General features: G+C 43.3%; 1 protein-coding gene and 1 long non-coding RNA gene across 2 annotated transcripts; both read left to right on the top strand.

Annotated features, from left to right (window-relative positions):
- Nucleotides 1-203: 203 nt before the first annotated feature.
- Nucleotides 204-5094, top strand: LOC133966028 (3-hydroxyanthranilate 3,4-dioxygenase-like). The gene is made up of 10 exons (XM_062400714.1): nt 204-433; nt 632-710; nt 1060-1143; nt 1260-1366; nt 1465-1554; nt 1644-1687; nt 1793-1938; nt 3978-4046; nt 4159-4241; nt 4327-5094. The coding sequence occupies exons 1-10, from the start codon at nt 345-347 to the stop codon at nt 4397-4399; spliced, it is 864 nt and encodes a 287-aa protein (XP_062256698.1). The 5' UTR covers nt 204-344; the 3' UTR covers nt 4400-5094.
- A 13744-nt stretch (nt 5095-18838) lies between these two features.
- Nucleotides 18839-20270, top strand: LOC133966549 (uncharacterized). The gene is made up of 2 exons (XR_009923955.1): nt 18839-19314; nt 19928-20270. It is a non-coding gene; the product is annotated as an uncharacterized LOC133966549 (long non-coding RNA).
- The last annotated feature ends 787 nt before the right edge of the window (nt 20271-21057 follow it).

Raw genomic sequence — 21057 nt, 5'->3', positions numbered from 1 at the left:
AAGGCATCAGCTGTGTCAAGGCTTGTCATGAGGTGAACATTTTGCCCGGCAACTATCAGAGGAGGAGAGCGATTTGGAGTGGCTGCTCGTCATATCCTTATTCCAATGCAACAGGGTGGACTAAACATGCGCACTACCGAGGAAGACTTCCCCTCGTTTTTGACCAATCCTGTTCTTCCTACTCTTATAAAATATTACAACTGTCTTCTGTCCTCCCCACTTGTTCTACAGCCACTTCTGTATTTTGGACTTTAGTTTCAGTCACATTGTTTGAACTAGATAGAGGAGGAGAGACTGGCCAGAGAACCTTGACACAACAGCACAAAGCCGATCACTTTAACAAAATGAGTAACAGTTCTCTTCTTGTGAATGTGGATAACTGGATTGCACAGAACCAGAATGCTTTTCTGCCGCCAGTGTGCAACAAGCTCATGTGAGTAAAAACCTTCAATGTTTTTATAGTACCCACATGGTTAGATGTGTGAGTTCCTCTTTGCGACAACTTGATAAGTAATGTGATGAGCCCTCTGCATTTTATTTGACACAATACCTGCTGCACTGACAAATCAACAAGTAACTTCCACTGATTATTTGAGGACATGTGAGTAAATGATGGTCTTTAATTCCTCAGGCACTTTCTTCAGCTGAATATCATGTTTGTCGGAGGTCCAAACAGCAGGAAGGATTATCACATAGAAGAAGGAGAGGAGGTGAGAGGACAGGACTGATATATTCTGTAAGAGGTCTTCATTCCTCTACAGATAAGTGTGTCAGCAGCAGTGTTGATGCCTCCTGACTTAAACCAAGAAAACTACACATGCAATCTCTGAGTTTATCTACTACTAAGAACATTAATCAATAAAAATGACGGTTACCACAAAATTACATTTCATTAGGTCATCATTTTGTGTTTAGATTTCTAAAACACAGTCTTTATTTAAAGTTGATATGGTGATTGATTACCAAATTTAAGTTAAGGAATTTATAAGCTTCGGCCTAATGTTTGGGCACGCCTCCCGTTAACTTCTTCTTTTGTCTTTGTCTCCCTGTTTGAAATAGTTGTTCTATCAGCTGAAGGGAGACATGTGTCTGAAAGTGGTTGAAAACGGCAAACACAAGGATGTGCACATCAGAGAGGGAGAGGTGAGCTCTAAAGGTTCTTTGGGGCTTTTATTGTAATAAAAACAAACTTAGGTCACTTTTACAAACCAAAATGTATGTTATTAACTCACTGTCATTCATTCTTTTCTCATCTGTAGATGTTCCTGCTGCCGGCTCGGATACCCCACTCCCCACAGAGACAGGCCAACACTGTGGGGCTGGTGGTGGAGAGGAGACGACTGCTGACTGAGACTGACTGCTTGAGGTTCTCCTCGCTTCTCTTCTCTTCTCTTCCCTTTTTTATGTTGTCCTCTCTTCTCTTCTCATCTCTCCTCCTCTTTGATTGTGTTTCAATGTTTTCAGGTACCATGTGGACAACACCACTGACATCCTGTTTGAGAAATGGTTTTACTGTCAGAATCTTGGAACCCAACTGGTGCCAATAATCAAAGAGTAAAGACGTCCTTCATCCTTCACACTCACAAACCATCAGATCACTTTGACATGTTTGGCTACAGTTGTTGTTAACTTTTTAATTGCAGATTCTTTTTATCAGAGCAGTGCAGAACAGGAAAACCTGATCCAGGTAAGTTGAGTTTAAGTTTCTTTGGATTCCTGTGATTTTGAACAAGGTATAGAGATATCTAGTCTGTTCCCTTTAAAGTGTGTACTGGTGTCATTTGATGAACAGATGAAGTCTTCAGGCAGCCTCCCTTCCAGATGAACACTAGGACCGTGATGTCGCCTTTCAGCTTCAAAGACTGGCTGGACAAGCAGAGGCCTGCGCTGGCCAGTGGCAGGCCCGTCGACATGTTCGGAGCTCAGTTTGAGACAGAGGTAGTGTTTTCAACCTCAACTCTTTTTTAGTCTTAACACTTTTAGACTATTTCTCCTAACCCTACTTTTGTTTGGGGAGGTTTTAACAGTCAAGATTAATGAAATGAAAGACATGTTTAGTGTTTTTATGTTTGCATTTCTCTCAAAGTAAGATGTAAAATATGTGCAGTAGAAAAAAGCGTATTGCCAATAGTAGCAAAACTTTTAAACAAGATATAGCCCTAACTGAATCGTAAATAAAACTATGGATTTAACTTCATAATTTCCCAGATTCATATAAGGTCAATGTGACCTTTGACCCCCAATCCCTTGAGGGGTTCCTGAATTATTACATTCACAAGGCAAAACATGTGTTGAGAGGTCAAAGTTACCTTGACTTTTGACCATCAAGCTCTTTCAATTCATCAAGTGTGAAATGAGCAATTGGGCGGATGTAATAAGCCTAATCAGCTCATCTTTGAGTCCAAGTGAGGGTCTGTCCTAAATTAAAAACAACTAGAAGACATTTTTTCATGCTGATTTTAGTAGATTAGGTTCAAGACACACATAAACACAAACATAATTTGTGAGGCCACTGTGACCTTAAACTAATCAGTTCATTTTTGACTCCAGATAATGGTTTGTGGTTCTGTAAAAGAGGGGAGTTGATATTTTATTCTAACCACATTGTTAATGGATGAAACAGCAATCTCCTCTATAACAGTAGTTTTAAGTCAATAGCAGTATTTGACAGTTGGGCACAAGATTTGTCAAGGGGTTAGGGTTAGGTAAACTTGCCCCCTGTCAGGGCAAGTTTACCTATTTACCAACATGATTAAAGGGTAAAGGTATTTCTAAAAAACAGCAGTAACATTGTGGTAAGTCCAAAGGGCTTGAGCTGTGAGGCTCAGCAGTGGGCTAGCATTGAACTTGTCTCCTGTTATGTTGCTAGACGATATAATGGATTGACAGGTCCATCATTATCCCAAGATATGTGCCCCAAGCTTAACTATATATCTTAACTATATATGCTTTTCAGTAATCCCTCCAGATTTTTCGGACCCTTTTCATCACTTTACTTTAGTCCTGCAGCATTCAATGTGTGAATGTTAAATACACAATATAAGTATTGTTGGTTTACACAACATCAGTGCTCTTACATAATCTCAAACTTCAGCTATGAATTGTTGTATGGAGTACAGTATTTAAAACTAAAATGTGTTGCCCCTTTCCTTTAGAGATGGCCACTTGTCACTCCCTTTCCTCCACTAAGAGCCAGTATTGTATAAGTAACCAGTTATTGGTGCCTGATTCATACAAGGAAATAAAACTGTGTAATCTATTGTCATGCTTTACCTTAAATTTACCCAGAAACACTTTGTCAAAAAGCAAAAGACATGTAAAGTCTATATGGTGTTTACACAATCTATTTTTTATTCACATGCCAGGTATTTCATACATACTTGTAAGTTGCTATGGTTTTATTGGGAACGTCTTACCCTTTGCTGACAGAATGCAACTTTTTTCAATTTTTTACTGAAAACCTTAAGCTAAAGGGTTTGGTTAAAGGAAAACTGAAAGGGAAGTAGAAGAGTAGCAGTTTAGGCATTCAACTGCTTGTGGAAATCCCCTATGACTCTAGAGCATAATACATGAACATATGCCACAGAGGGTTTCATCGTAAATATAGAAACATTTAAGAACTTGAAGGGAACTAGGAGAGTGCATACCTGCACCTAGGCTAACACCCTGTCTCACCATGTTAGAGAAAGTGGAAATAAATCCTGGATCTGCCTATTTAGCTGGATCTGCTCCAAAGTCTTTTGGGTTTTTCCATGGGTCATTCCCAACCCGCTATAGAATTTCAAGGAGATTTGATTCAGTATATTTTGTGTTATCCTGCCAACAAATAAATAAACCAACGTTGATGAAAAATGAAACTCCTTGGCTGAGGTAAGGAGACAGAATACTAAGTGAGATGAAAGGAATACATGCAATGTTCTGCGGTGATGACAGTGATGGAGAAAATGCTTTAACTTTCTTATTTATGACCCCAACAGGTGATGGTGTTTGGACCTGGCCTGACAGAGACAACAGTACCACAGAGTGACGTGTGGATTTGGCAGATGGTACGTTTTCTAAAAGTTCACTCGCCTTGTAAGAGGGATTTATCACTATAAAATCTCATCCTTTTCTAACTTTTTCTTTCCTTCCTTCACCTTCTCTCTGTGTCTCTCTCAGGAAGGATCCTCTAAGGTGACGATGAATGAGCAGGAGGCAACTCTTACTGCAGGAGACAGTTTCATTATTCCTGAACAGAGCCAGTGAGTCTGCATTAACAATTATGGCAAACCTAGGTCCCATGATACTTGATATATTCAAAACTTTAAATGGCTTCTTCTTCTCTAGGTACCAGTGGCAGAGAGAGGACGGCACTGTTGCCCTGTTGGTGGTTCAAAACCCTGAGCGGAAAAGACCATGACCTGCCAATTCACAAACACCCATTAAATACACATGAGACTTCTTAGGATGGGAGCAAAACACTTATTCATTATAAATACATGTGATTGGACAGGAACAACTAGATCTTGAGTGTAGATGCAGTAATGAAAAGTAGATTATTTAACTTCATGTTCAACCATGAAAACTGTCATGGAAATTATTGAATCTAACTGTCCTCTTATAAAATATAACAGACCCTTCTGTCCTGACATAGCCATGCTCAAAGTTCATCTGGCTGACCTGAAAAACATCATTTTATAAATTCCACGATGAGGATTCTGCCCCGTTTGGCCAAGTGCTTGCTTAGTAACTCTGTTTGTTTATCTATTCTCTGTAAATTGTTTCTCTACCAATAATTAATTTACCTTTGATATCATTGAATTGATCACTCAGTCTGATGGTTTATTTCCTCACCTGGGAATTAAATACAAATTCCCACCACATAAATTATGCTTTCATGTGCGTTATATGAACCTTGACCCGTCTGAAAGTTAATAGTCACAAGAAATTATTGCAACTGAAACGTTGTTGCGGTTCAAAGGTTTTATGACACCTCAGTTTTTTCATTATACTCATATATACATCGACATTTTTCTCAAGGTACTGAAGCAATAGAACAAATAAACAGATTGTGATTTAAATATAAAATTTGATTAAAAAAGCATATGTGTTGCACTTGTAGTTTGATTTGCTTTCACCTGTAGTCCAGTTCTTTTCCTAAAGCAGCTCCATGAGGTCCAGGCCTTTAATGAAATTGTTGTACGTAACTTTATATTGACATCTTTATTGTTCAGAGAAAACAAAGGGAAACCTTTCCAGAGATTTGACATGATGTCATATTAACTGTGGCTAATTAGATTTTTCTTTCGACTGATAAAAGTGTCCTCCTGGCACTGTGACAGGAGGACACAGTGCCTCCTATCACAGGAGACAGGAGAAAGTGAGATGGTAGAAATACAATATTTTCAGTATCAAACACGCACCCCCTCTAAAATTAATAGCTGCCTTTTACACTTTTACAATTGACTATCTGAAATGGTTTGGCTTCAGTTCTAAATAGTGGGAAGAAGTAGTCTATGGTTTGGACACAGGAGGTGATTATCTTAACGTAACAGAAGCAGGCACCTAGGATTGTGGAATGGAGGATGGATATAGAAACTTGGAGTCATGTCATCTTTGTTACTTTTCCCAGCAACCAATGCACACGCACCAGCTAAAGAGGATTGAATACAGACCTCCAATAAACGCACAACTTATTCCTTTTGTCCAAGCTAGCTCTTTCGTCCTAATCCTTGTGCTGAACTAAATTAACCATCTACTGGCATAGCCTCATGTTGAAGACATTTTGGACAGATATAAAAGTGGTTCCAGTTTTCATACCCAACTCTTGGCAAAAAAACAATAAGGGTTATTTCCTTAATTGTCTTTGAAAGGACACTATGCCAGACTATAGCAGTTCAGTTGTGCAGTCTTATCCGCAGAGTGTTCTAGATCACATGCTGCTCTGCTATAAATGCTGCCACAGCCCAGGGCACTGTGTATTCCAGAGTCACCAGTCCTCTAAGGTTGTACCTATAACCTGAGAAGTCCCAGGGACAGGCCCCCGGCAGCCCCAACCCTGCTCCCCAGCTCAGCTCCCATAAGTAGATGAATCAGGTGTAGACCAGACCTTGGAATTGTCGGGCCCCCCAGGCCCTTTGGCTGTCCTTGACTGGCCCGCGTGAGGTCAACGGAATATTTGGAATCACATGTAAATAAGTGAACAGCTGTTTTTAAGGATTACAATTAGAATCGCCATTACGAGACAAAGCACGGAGAGAATTACAGAAACTTGACGAATGAAGAACATGCACGGACATCGGAAGCTTTGCTTGCTAAGCTGCAGAAGCAGCAAGTTTATTTTTACCAAGCTTTCCACATCCAGGGATGGAGCTGTCAAGACCAGCTTTGTGATATCCTACAGAATCGACAAAAATAGAAAGCCATTCTCTGATGGGGAGTTCATAAAAGAAGGTTTGGTGGACTCTGCTGCACTAATATGCCCTGAGAAGAAAGAGGCATTTGAGAATGTGTCCCTCTCTAGACGAACCGTTACGAGAAGGATCGAGGACATCGCGGGAAAAATCTCGAGCTTCAGCTGCAAAAGAAAGTAGTCGATTTTGACAACAGGGCCTTCTGCGAAGAAGAAGGCCAAGAGAACAACCTGTCTCTCAACGTTTGCAAGACCAAGGAGATGATCGTGGACTTCAGGAAGCTGCAGAGGGGGGGTCACGGCCCGTGTCACATTGATGGAGCTGTAGTGGAGAGAGTCTCCGAATTCAAGTTCCTCGGTGTGTTCCTCACGGATGACCTGACCTGGTCCAAACAAGCAGACTCTGTGGTCTAAACTTCACAAAAACATTTATACTTCCTGAGGAGACTCAAGAAGTTTGGCATGGCTGCAAAAACACTTACAAGCTTCTACAGGTGCACCATTGAGAGCATCCTCTCAGGCTGCATTACTGCCTGGTTTGGTAGCTGCTCCGCTGCTGATCGCAAGGCCCTGCAAGAGGGTGGTGAAGACAGCGGAGCGCATCATCAGCTGCCAAAAGAACGGAAGATCATCAAGGACCACAGCCATCCAGGCTGTGGACTTCTCACGCTGTTGCCGTCTGGCAGACGTCACCGGAGCATCCGAACACCGACTACCAGACTCACAAACAGCTTCTACCCCCAGGCCATCAGGCTTCTGAACAATCAACACTGACCCCCTTAAAAGTCACCATGTATGCTCCCACAGTCATACAAATACACTTACTCCACATATATTCATTTTATTTCATTTCCCCCACTTCTTCACCCTGTAAACTGCTGCTTCATTTGGACTTTTATCTGCCTATGTAATACCTATATTCATATTATTTAATTTAATTTAATATTACCCACTCCTTCACCCTGTAAAATGCTGCTTCATTTGACTTTGACTTGACTATGTTATATGTATACATATATTAATATTATTTAATTTAATATTCCATTCACCCTGTAAACTACTGCTTCACTTTACTACGTTATATGTTACGATGTGATTGTAACCCTAATGGAGGGTAGGTGCACACTGGACCAGTATAACCTAGATTCATAGGAGGAGTAATTAACAGGAATCAGACACCAGAATGAGCAACCAGAACACAGAGTTAAGTTTCAATCAAAACAATTGTATTAACACACAAAATATTTACAACATTGCCGGCATTCAGTTTAGTAAAATTAGAAATGTCTTTTGAAATGGGTGCACCCAGAAAATAAAAGTAATCCTCAAAAAATAGGATGTTCTGCTAGATTCAACTGTCCTTTGAGGTTCTTCCCCACAGTCCTGCCACACTGACAGCAAGGTAGATGAATACTGGAAGCGCTCCTCAATCCAGGTGCTCAACACGGGTAGCTCGCCATCTCCCTCGTCAGGGAGAGATTCCAATCCAACTCAAAGTTCAAGGGTATCCAGAAAACCCAGCCGGGAAAAGAAAAGAATAAACGGTGCTCTAAGCTGCTCTCCAGGTCCTCTCAGTAGTTGATAAACTTTTTATGGGCTCAAACATACTCTAACTTCTCTTCGTTCAGTATTATATGGAGTACCAGTAGCAGTAATATCGCTCCGTAATTCCAACTTCTCCACTTCTCATCAGGCTCTGTCTGCACCTCGCTGACTCGAGTGAGGAGGCGGGACTTAGACCGTTTTAGACCAATAACATGCAGATATTTCACCTTGAACCAATAGGCTCACTTGTTGTCAAGTTTCTTGACAGGTAGAACACTTCCTGTGCAAAAAGGAAATTACTTAATAATAATAAATTAAATACAGAAGAAATAAAACAGAATTGTTAATTACATAAAAGGAATTCTCAGTAAGGAGGAAATATAAATAATACTATAAATAAGTGTTTTGGTAACAACTGGTTTTCCCAGAGGGTTATATGATGTTATATGTTATGTTAGATAGCATGTTTTTTTTTTTCTATCCTCTGAAACAGTCACCATGAACATTCTGCTCCCCGAATCATACAAATACACTTACTTTAGAATATACTTATCTTATTTAATATTCCCCACTTCTTCACCCTGAAAACTGTTGCTTCATTTGAATTTATTTGACTATGTTATATGTTATACATATATTCATATTATTTTATTTAATATTCCCCACTCCTTCACCCTGTAAACTGCTGCTTCATATAACTTTGACTTTAATTTGACTATGTTATAGGTTATACATATATTCATATACTTAATTTAATATTCACTTGACTGTGTTATATGTTATATGTTACAATGTTATGTTACATAGTATGTTATTTTTTTGTCATTTTGTAAAGTCGCCTACTGCATAGATGTTTGCCTGCCATGTCATAAGAATTTCACTGCTCCGATGACGCTGTCATTGGTGCATGTGACAATAAACTTTGATTTGATTTGATTTGATTTGATTTGACATTGCCCCCGTTAGGTGATATAGGCCAGTGATTTTCAACCTTTTTTGAGCCGCAGCACATTTTTTACATTTGCAAAATCCTGGGGCACACCACCAACCAAAATGACCCTCTATGGCCTAACACAGTACATATAATACGTATAGTTAGTAATATAGTTTCTTAATGTATTAAAAAGCACTATTTATTAATTTAAATTAAAATTATTTCAGCCCTTTATTACTCTTATCTTTTAATGAGCACAAATTGAATCAGATTTATGAAGCAATCTTTGATTTAACTAAACTTTATTTAACAGAGACATATTATACCCATTTTACCACAGTTGATATGGTTCCTTGGGGTCTTAATGAAATGTCTGTAACATATTTTGGTCAAAATACCACAAGGATTTTAAAACGGCACCTTTTTACCCTGTCTAAAACAGAGTGACCTGTTTTGAGTGCCAATAGTTACTCCCGCCGTTTACCCGCACTTCATTGAATTTCTTCACTTTGACATTCAGAGCACTGGGCAGAAATCACATCGTGTCAACACCCACTGTGGGCCTTCGCGATGCTTTGTTTTAATTAAACAGTCGGATTCCCCTGGTCCGCACCACTTCTAAGTCAGCTGCTAGGCGGAGCCCCCCCGCACAAACGGAGGGTTCCCCCAGCGGGCGCCGTAGCTGAGTTGATCCGCGAGAAGGGCCGACACGCGTCCAGAGTCGCCGCCGCCGACCGCCGTACCCGGTCCCCTCCAACGGCCCGCCTTCCGCACCGGCAGGGGAACACCACCCCACGGTCCAAGAGAAAAAAGCCCCCGCACCACTGACGCCGTGAGGCACCGCAGAAGAGGACCTCCCCCCCCAAAAAACGTAGAGGCGTGCCGCACGCCGGGTCTCCGGTGGCGTGGAGAGGAGGGCGACGGGGCGACTGCTCCCCCAGCCACGGCACGTGCCCAGCGGTTTAACCACAAATACCAATGATATCGGTGAAGGTCAAGTTTATAACCGATGTGCAGATGTCGGTAAACGAGGCGAATATCGGCCGCTACGAATGTTCGGCCGATACTTCGGTGCAACACTAGATATTAGATAATTTCCCACGGCACACCTGACGATCTCTCAAGGCACACTAGTGTGCCGCGGCACACTGGTTGAAAATCGCTGATATAGGCTACCACACAGCTGTCAGATGACTCAGTCTGAGCAAAGGGCTTAAAATAGTATGGGACCTGAGAGCAGAGATTTGAGAGTTTTGTGAAAAGAAAGGCAAGGACATCAAAGAGCTCTCAGATGCAGACTGGATGGCAGACATTGCATTTGCTGTTGATGTCATTGCATTAATGAATGAGCTAAATACCAAACTGCAAGGCAAGGGCCTATTTGCACATGAAATGTACAGCCTGGTGAAGGCTTTCATGAGAAAGTTGCAGTTTCTTTCAAGCCAGTTGGAGGGTAACATTCTCAACCACATGCCAACACTTAAAGAAGCCACACCATCAGTTGATCACCTCCATGGGTACTCATCCATGTTATGGGCACTGCATCGTGAGTTTTCAATAAGATTCAAGACTTCAAAACAGTTGAAAGTGAAATGCACATGATTTCTTCTCCCTTCACGTGCAGTGTAGATAATGCACCGCCGCAACCTGCATTTGTTATTTGTTTGAATAAACTCTCCTTTTGTTCAAAACTGACAGTCAGTGTCTGCTTTGAGGTCCACCAGAACAAACAAACCTTAACAGAATAATCTGGCCAAGATGGACCCTGCAGATGCTGATAAATTCAGACAGGCACTATCTTCCCCAGGAACTTGTGTTGGGCAGCACGAGAAAGCATTACAAGAAGTTATGGAAGCTCTCCACAACCTTTCCTCCAACGTCGCACAGATCGGTGGCCGCATGTGTAACCAGGTGTAAGAAACACTGTTAATTTAGTACCGTAAAAGAAGAGAGACTGTTTGCTTTGATTATCTTATTTGTTTTGAATGCACCGCTCAACTCGCATGGTCCCACGTGGGGTACCTAGTTCTCAGCAGCCAATCAGAAGCTACGCAGGCCACGCTCAGCTTGTCGGCTCGGAGAGGAAGTGCAGTCGCGTTGCTCTTCCGTTTTTTTTTCGGATCTCGGCCCGGGAAGCGAGGGCAGCTGTGTGTTAAGGAGAAGAGGAAAACTAGAGAAAAAAACCCAGAGTGAAACCTGTGAAAAAGGAAAAAAAGTGTCGGAGCACTTACCCAGTGGAGGTCTGGAGCCAAGTGGCTGAACGAAGGAGAGTTACGTCGGTAAGACGTGTTAATTATCCGATGAAAAGATAGCTTGACGCTTACCGTCGGTGTCCATGCTAATGCTAGCTCTGTGCTTAGCAGGCTAACTGCTTGCCTGTCCTCCGGAGAGCTGCTACGAGGTTCGGCATCGGCATGCACCACCTTGATACACAGAGCAACGGTGAGAAATTTGCTCTTAGCTGCTCTGGTGCTATTTTCCTGTTGTTTTCCGTGTGCTGAAAGAAAGCAGTGGTGATATTTGGAAAAAAAGAGTAATTTGATATGTTGTGAATGTGATGAATATAAAACAATAGTTTATTTTGTATTGTGCAATTTATTGAAGACATTTATGTTATTCCAACTGAGTTTAAAGCAATTAGAGGGTAGTTTTTGGTGCAGATCTCGGACATGAATAGGCCTATAGTGTAAGAGTGAACTAAGCACAATTCTTTAATACCTCTGAGTCTACCTCAAAATGTGTACTGTTATGTTATTTGCACATGGTTCAGATGTTTATAATTAATGGTTTTGTATGTTAATGGTTACTTGCCATAAGTATTATTTAAACTGTTCACATGAACAGGTAAATGTGTGAGCACTTTAATATTTAGTTCTCATGAATGATACACTAAAGATTGAACGTTGTACAACAAAGATAGAGATTTGAGAATTCAATAGAGATGAAGATTTGTCAGAATAAGATGTAATTGTGTGCATCTTTTGACATCTGATATCCCTAATGATGCATCTGAGAATGGATAGTGTTGAATGTATTGTGTGACCCTGTCTACAGGTCAGGTTTTTTAGAGGACTGAGAGTCTGAGGTTCAGGACAACTTCCTGCTGTGAAAGATGGCGAGCCAACTACCCTGATTGAAGATTAGCACCGAGGCGATATTCACGTACACACTCATTCACACAAATAATACACTCACATTACACTACAAGGAACCTTGGAATCAGGTGAACTTTCAACAACTCCTTTTATTTTAAGGGCCCCAACAGACATTTTGTTTTAAGTGTGCACACTACTTTTTTTATTTTTCTTACTGTTTGGTATAATATTTTGCATTTTGTACGAACCAGACAAATTACTTTGTTCACTGTAAAATATAAGAGTGGCTACTCAATTGTTACTCTTGTGTCTGCCTCATTGTTGTTGCTCAGTATAGTGGCTCCTCTCGAATTTGGTCTCTTCTGATTCTGGTCCTGGTCTTATTGTTAGTCCAACTTATATTATACTGTAATTCACTTTTACACTCCTAAAATTGGTTACAGAAGTGGCGAACCAGCCAGGAGCCATTTGATTTGAGCATCAATATTGAAGTAATGACCAGTATGGATTTCATACAAAAGTCTGGTGTCAAAATTCCAAATGCAGTTACTGTCAGTGGAATTACTCAGATAGCTGAACAAGATGAACAAGTGATTGACTTTCTAAAACAGTATGGTAAAATTGAGAGAATCCTTTTGGTTGATGATTCACAGTCCGAGTTCTTTCAAAACCTGATCGTTGAATATGCTAGCGGTTCAGCCTTAGAAGGTTTAGAACCTCGCTTACCGTACATGTGCATAGCACGAGATGACCCCACTGTTGTCTATGAAGTAAAAACACTCAGTAGCGTGTACGCTACCAAGGTTGGAAGTAATGTTACCAAGACATACTTAGCTGAGCTCAAGCAACTAGCTAAGATGAGTGGCAAAGACTATTGCATGGTGTTGAAGGAAATTATGTCTCAGATCGGGGAAGATGTTGAAACTATGCAGCCCACAACTGAAGAATCCTCCCCCACACATGTTGAGACCACTGTCGTATCCCCACCCACTCATCAAGAGCAACAGTCTTACACCTCATTTCCAGATGCCACACCAAGCAGCAACGGTGCCACTGACCATGTTCCCCTCACCAATGGAAAGAGAGCACCGTCCCTATCAGTAAGTGACTTGAACCCACCGGACATCCAGAGGGTCGTGGTCGAGCATATTGTGCGGAGGCAAGACGTTGTCCCACACATCCAATCCCAAGTGAGACTCCGCTCCTTCTCCGGCAAGACTCCCAGACCTAATCATGAAACTGATTATGACACATGGCGCATACACATTGAGTTGCTCCAGAATGATCCTAGCATGTCTCCTCTGCAAATATCCAGAAAAATCCATGAAAGCTTGCTCCCACCAGCAGCTGATGTAGTTAAAAGCTTACGGCCTGAGTCACCGCCTGCAGCCTACCTACAGCTCCTAGACTCAGCCTTCGGTACTGTGGAAGATGGAGAGGAGCTCTTTGCTCAATTCCTGAACACCCTCCAAGACCCAGGTGAGAAATCATCCACTTACCTTCATCGGCTCCAGTTAGCCTTGAACAGAGCAACAAAAAGGGGGGGTGTTACACATGAAGAAGTAGACAAACATCTTACTAAGCAGTTCTGCAGGGGGTGTTGGGATAACACCTTGCTCAGCGCCCTGCAACTGGAGCAAAAGAAGAGCAGCCCACCCTCATTCTCAGACCTCTTGCTAATGATTCGCTCCGAAGAAGATCGACAGCAAGCAAAATCCTGTCGTATGAAAAAACATATTGGCATCACAAAGCAAAGAGCTCAGGTGCAGTTCCATGGCGCATATGTTTGTGAACCAGAGGAGAAAGATGAGAGCAGTATCAGTGCTATTGAGGATCTGATAAAGCAAGTGGCAAGTCTGCAAAGCCAACTAACTACATACATGTCACAGAAAAACACCAAAGGAGCTAGCAGCAAGGGATCTGCAGGGAAGCAACAGAGCAGGATGTCAAAGCCAAATGATACAGACATGCAAAGACAAATCAAAAAGAAACAGACATACAAACCCAAGCCCTGGTACTGTTTTAACTGCGGCGAAGATGGGCACACTGCCCCCTGCTGCACCGACCCCGCAAACCCCGACCTAGTGGCAGAAAAGAAGAGGCAGTTGGAAAAAAAACAGCGCCAGTGGGAAGCTCAAAATGATTCAAACTTACCTTTAAACGACTAACAGTTCCTGTTGTGGGACAAACAGGGGCTGAGGAGAGTCAACAACGTCCCTCAGACGTAAACAAGGAAGACAAAACCCCTACTGAGATCAACAAAGACATTACACATACAGAGAACATTAAAGCTCAAACATGTTCCAGCTTACATCACCCAACGCAGGACCAACCGTTTAGACTCCCCAAACGGCTGGTTGGCATCAAGAGCACAGCCGAAGTGACTGTGAGAGGTGAAGAGGTCAACTGCCTTCTTGATTCAGGCTCACAAGTTACCACTGTACCTGAGTCATTTTACAAGCAGCACCTTTCAGAGCAGAAGATTAAGCCGATTCATGACCTCTTAGAAGTGGAAGGTGCAAATGGCCAGCTAGTGCCTTACTTTGGCTATATAGAAATTACCATAACCTTTCCAAAAGACTTTGTAGGAGTCCAAATAGATGTAAATACACTTGCCTTAGTTGTTCCTGACACTTCACAGTCCCTCATGCTCATGGGTAGTAACACTCTAGATGTACTGTTTGACATTTACTCAGAGACTGACTTAACCAATCGCCAGCCCCTCCCACACGGTTACAAAGTAGTTTTCAAGGTCATTGAGTTAAGACGGAAGCAGGCAAGCAACGACCACCAGGGGGTAGTAAAGATGCAAGGCAAGACGCCTCAAGTCATTCCAGCCGGTGAAACTGTAGTGGTGGAGGGAGTTGCCCTTGTCACTGGTCTTCAGGATGAGAAATCCGTCGTCATTGAGTATCCATCATCATCCCCCTTGCCAGGTGGCCTGCTGGTAAAATCTGGTCTCGTTGATTTCCCCCAGCTACGGCCCCATAAGCTACCAGTCGTCATAAGCAACGAGTCTGACCATGACATCCTCATTCCTGCTAAGTGCACTATTGCAGAGGTTAGTGCTTATCAGACCATCATATTAAAGGAGCACAGCATAGCCAAGCAATCAGAATCTCTCCAGAGACCTCCAGAGACCCAGTCATCTCAAGAACCCACCTTGAATTTCAATTTCGCTGATTCCCCAGTCCCACTCGAATGGAAGCGACGCATCACTCAGCAGCTCAACAACATGGCTGATGTGTTTGCACATCATGACCAGGATTTTGGCCGGACGGACCAGGTGCGACACCACATAAAACTCTCAGATGAAAGTTCAAACTACGTGCCCGACCAATCCACCCACAGGACATTGAAGCTGTCCGGAGGCACATTAAAGAGCTTCTTGATGCGGGAGTTATAAGGAAGTCAGAGTCACCATTTGCATAGCCCATAGTGGTAGTCCGGAAAAAGAACGGCCAAGTCCGGTTGTGCATCGATTATAGGCGTCTAAACCTCCAGACTATAAAGGACGCGTACAACCTTCCAAAGCTGGAGGACACATTCTCGGCCCTAAATGGTTCTCAATGGTTCTCAGTTCTCGACCTTAAGTCGGGGTACTACCAGATCGAGGTTGAAGAGGCAGACAAACCGAAGACGGCCTTTGTGTGTCCGCTCGGATTCTGGGAATTCAACAGAATGCCTCAAGGAGTGACGAATGCCCCCAGCACGTTCCAAAGGTTAATGGAACGGTGCATGGGGGATATGCATTTGAAAGATGCGGTAGTCTTCCTTGATGACGTCATAGTTTTCTCCAGAACCCTCGAGGAGCACGAAGAAAGAATCATGAGAGTGCTAACTCGTCTCAAAGAGTTTGGGTTGAAGTCATCCCCAGAAAAATGTGTCTTCTTCCAGACATCAGTCCGTTATCTGGGTCACATAGTCTCCAGAAGTGGCGTTCAGACAGATCCTGAGATGATTTCAGCCCTGAAGACATGGCCTGTCCCCCAGACCCTACGGGAGCTGAAATCCTTCCTCGGTTTCGCTGGGTACTACAGGAGGTTCGTTAAGGGTTACTCCAGCATCGTAAAGCCCCTCCACAGCTTAACCTCTGGCTACCCACCTGTCCACAAGAAATCAAAAGCTAAACTAACAGACATAAGACAGAAAACAAACCAATACCATGACCCAAAAGAGCCCTTCGGGGGGCGCTGGACGCCAGCTTGCCAGCAAGCCTTTGAGGCAGTCATCCAGAGCCTCACTACAGCCCCTGTACTAGCCTTCGCTGACCCCCGGAAACCCTATATACTGCACACCGACGCCAGTACCACCGGGCTCGGTGCTGTGCTATATCAGGAGCAAGAGAGCCAACTCAGAGTCATAGGCTACGCCAGTAGGGGGCTGTCAAGAAGCGAGAGCCGCTATCCAGCGCACAAGCTAGAGTTCCTGGCGCTCAAGTGGTCGGTCACCGAAATGTTCAGCGACTATCTGTACGGCAACCAGTTCACCGTTGTAACGGATAGTAATCCGCTAACTTACATCCTGACAACGGCCAAACTTGACGCGACCAGCTATAGGTGGCCAGCAGCACTATCCACATTCTCCTTCAAACTCCTCTATCGTCCAGGAAGGCAGAACGGAGATGCGGATGGATTATCACGCAGACCACATGGGATACTAGCAGACGATCTGAAATCACAAAAAGAGAGAGAACGTATACAGCAGTTCACACAAGATCACCTCTCTGATCCAAACAACATCAATGCAGTCGATCAGTCTGTTGTGAAAGCAATCTGTGAGAGACAGCTCACCTACAGTGTCAGTCCTGATGATGAGAGAGAGGGAGATACAGATCGTGTTGCTTTAGTGGAGGTTCTTGCCATGTACCCTAGTGCTGTTCCCGACAGTTATAGACAAGAAGAACAGTTTGGAGGTCTTCCAACCGTCCCCCATCTCACTGAAGCTGAGATAGCAGCTAAACAGAGAGCTGACCAATGTATAAAGCATATAATCACTCAGATCGAACATGGGGACACACCACCTCCCACCTTGCGCACCCAACTTCCTGATCTCCCACTCCTCCTCCAAGAACTCAATCGTCTCGAGCTCCATAACGACATCCTGTTCAGGCGACGCCAAGTGGGGCCACAGACAATTTACCAGCTTGTTCTTCCAGCTGAGCTCCGCGACACAGTCCTCACCAGTCTGCACCACCATATGGGTCACATGGGAGTCGACCGGACACTGGACCTTGTAAGGACCAGATTCTATTGGCCAAAGATGGTCATGAGTGTGGAAAGGAAAGTGAGGACATGTGGCAGGTGCGTGCGGAGGAAGGCACGACCTGAAAGAGCAGCCCCCTTGGTCAACATTAGGACCACTCGACTCGACCTCAAGGAACTCTGTCAGGTGGCTGGAATCCACAAGGTGAGGACAACCCCATACCATCCTAGGGGCAACCCCGTGGAACGATTTAATCGTACCCTGCTTGATATGTTGGGCACTCTCCAAAATCAAGACAAGTCCAGTTGGCGTGATCATGTGAGACCCCTGGTCCATGCCTACAATTGCACCAGGAACGAGGTGACTGGCTTCACCCCGTACGAACTGATGTTCGGGCGCCAACCTCGCCTGCCAGTTGATCTTGCCTTCAAGTTGCCAGTACCAGAGGGTCAACATTCATCTCACTCTGATTATGTGCAAAACCTCAAGGCACGTCTCAAGGAGAGCTACAAGATAGCCATGGACAAGATTGCAAAGATCGCTCTCAAGAACAAAACAAGGTTTGATAAACATGTTACCGTCTCAGACCTGGAACCTGGAGATCGAGTATTGGTCAGGAATGTCCGCATCCGGGGAAAACACAGGATCTCAGACAAATGGGAACCCACTGTCCATGTGGTGGTGAGTAGAGCAGGCACTCTCCCTGTATACACTGTTAAACCTGAAAATGCGGATGGTCCCCTAAGGACGCTACACAGGGACCTGTTGCTGCCGTGCGGGTACCTACCTGCGGAGGAAAATAGTGAGCCTGTTCAAAAGCCGGTACCACGCAAGCCAGGAACTCGTGCAAACCCTGCTGTAGAGGAAGAAAATTCCTCAGATGAAGAGGATGATGCACTCATTCCTGTTTGGTTAAGTTCCCCTGTCCCCATGGTCAGTGAGATTCCTGTGTACCCGGATCTGTCCATGACCGATGTCCAAGACACTCGGCATACTGAACCTCCAGGCGTTCGTCCTGTCGAGAGTCCTGTTAATGCTCAAAATGATGACAATCCACCTGAATTTGACAATCCAACCGATCTTGACACCCAACCCGATTTTGACAATTTACCTGATATGTCCAATAGTACTTCAGATGGTCCTTTGATGTCCATCAAGTTTAACTCTCATCAGAGTGATACTGAGTACTTATCCGCCGATAGAGTCCCACAAACCGAGCAAGCCAATGAACCAGCCTTGATTCAAAATGACTTGTTTGAGGATGATAATCCAGATGTCCAAGGAGAACAACTTCCAGTTGAGGATGGTTTTAAAGGAGCAGAACTTGAGGAAGGAAAGGATGGAACAATCCCAATGGATACAGAGGAGAACACAGATACAAATGATTCTGTCAGGAGATCTGAAAGAAATCGTCAACCACCACGACGGCTTGATTATACAGAGCTAGGAAATCCTTTGATCACAGCAGTGAAATCATTCTTTCAAGGACTGTCCACAGCTTGGGAAGAAGTCATAAGAGAAGAACCTGTCCAACCCCCTGCCCTGACCCCTCGAATAATTTGCCTTTAACTGTATACTATGCACAGGGACGTGCATAAGTTCAGGAGGGGAGGGTGTAAGAAACACTGTTAATTTAGTACCGTAAAAGAAGAGAGACTGTTTGCTTTGATTATCTTATTTGTTTTGAATGCACCGCTCAACTCGCATGGTCCCACGTTGGGTACCTAGTTCTCAGCAGCCAATCAGAAGCTACGCAGGCCACGCTCAGCTTGTCGGCTCGGAGAGGAAGTGCAGTCGCGTTGCTCTTCCGTTTTTTTTTCGGATCTCGGCCCGGGAAGCGAGGGCAGCTGTGTGTTAAGGAGAAGAGGAAAACTAGAGAAAAAAACCCAGAGTGAAACCTGTGAAAAAGGAAAAAAAGAGTCGGAGCACTTACCCAGTGGAGGTCTGGAGCCAAGTGGCTGAACGAAGGAGAGTTACTACGGTAAGACGTGTTAATTATCCGATGAAAAGATAGCTTGGCGCTTACCGTCGGTGTCCATGCTAATGCTAGCTCTGTGCTTAGCAGGCTAACTGCTTGCCTGTCCTCCGGCGAGCTGCTACGAGGTTCGGCATCGGCATGCTCCACCTTGATACACAGAGCAACGGTGAGAAATTTGCTCTTTAGCTGCTCTGTTGCTATTTTCCTGTTGTTTTCCGTGTGCTGAAAGAAAGCAGTGGTGATATTTGGGAAAAGAGAGTAATTTGATATGTTGTGAATGTGATGAATATAAAACAATAGTTTATTTTGTATTGTGCAATTTATTGAAGACATTTATGTTATTCCAACTGAGTTTAAAGCAATTAGAGGGTAGTTTTTGGTGCACATCTCGGACATGAATAGGCCTATAGTGTAAGAGTGAACTAAGCACAATTCTTTAATACCTCTGAGTCTACCTCAAAATGTGTACTGTTATGTTATTTGCACATGGTTCAGATGTTTATAATTAATGGTTTTGTATGTTAATGGTTACTTGCCATAAGTATTATTTAAACTGTTCACATGAACAGGTTAATGTGTGAGCACTTTAATATTTAGTTCTCATGAATGATACACTAAAGATTGAACGTTGTACAACAAAGATAGAGATTTGAGAATTGAATAGAGATGAAGATTTGTCAGAATAAGATGTAATTGTGTGCATCTTTTGACATCTGATATCCCTAATGATGCATCTGAGAATGGATAGTGTTGAATGTATTGTGTGACCCTGTCTACAGGTCAGGTTTTTTAGAGGACTGAGAGTCTGAGGTTCAGGACAACTTCCTGCTGTGAAAGATGGCGAGCCAACTACCCTGATTGAAGATTAGCACCGAGGCGATATTCACGTACACACTCATTCACACAAATAATACACTCACATTACACTACAAGGAACCTTGGAATCAGGTGAACTTTCAACAACTCCTTTTATTTTAAGGGCCCCAACAGACATTTTTGTTTTAAGTGTGCACACTACTTTTTTTATTTTTCTTACTGTTTGGTATAATATTTTGCATTTTGTACGAACCAGACAAATTACTTTGTTCACTGTAAAATATAAGAGTGGCTACTCAATTGTTACTCTTGTGTCTGCCTCATTGTTGTTGCTCAGTATAGTGGCTCCTCTCGAATTTGGTCTCTTCTGATTCTGGTCCTGGTCTTATTGTTAGTCCAACTTATATTATACTGTAATTCACTTTTACAATCCTAAAATTGGTTACACATGGACCAGTTGACCACTCACCTAACCACGCTGGCGCCTCCTGTCCTCGCTCCAGCTCCGGTTCCAGCTCCGGCACCTCCACTACCATCTTCTCCAGTCCCTCATCCTACACAGCCCCCGGGAAAGCTTCATCCGCATGCCCGCTCGGTATGCAGGATAGTTAGGGTCATGTAGACAGTTCATCCACCAGTGTAGTCTCGTGTTCGATCAGCAGCCGTTGACTTATTCCTCAGACAAGTTTCGGCTTGCCTTTATTATGAGTCTCTTGTCGGAGAAAGCCGCGGCCTCGGCTGTAGCCGTTTCTTCCAGTAATTCACCCATTTGTGTTTCTTTCAATAACTTACAGCCGAATTCCTCAAGGTTTTTAACCACACTCTGCGAAGAAGAAGGCAAGTAGCCGACTCCTCTCTTTGCGTGAGGGAGTTTACTCAGTGGTGAAAGATTCCATTGACTTCCGCATTCTCGCAAACCAGAGCGGCTGGGATGAGAGAGCGCTCCAAGGGTTTTTTCTCTGTAGAATTCTCAGTGTCAGACTCTTATTAAAAAATGTTCTACGGGATATGCTCAATAGGTTTATTTTTGTGATGATATTAAAATTTTCTCCTGCAATATCCAGGAACACGTACAACATGTTATAATTGTGTT

This window comes from Platichthys flesus, chromosome 12, assembly GCF_949316205.1.
Source record: "Platichthys flesus chromosome 12, fPlaFle2.1, whole genome shotgun sequence".
Lineage (NCBI taxonomy): Eukaryota > Metazoa > Chordata > Actinopteri > Pleuronectiformes > Pleuronectidae > Platichthys > Platichthys flesus.
The sequence above is the reverse complement of the archived record's forward strand: the minus strand, read 5'-3'. Positions and strand labels throughout refer to the sequence as shown.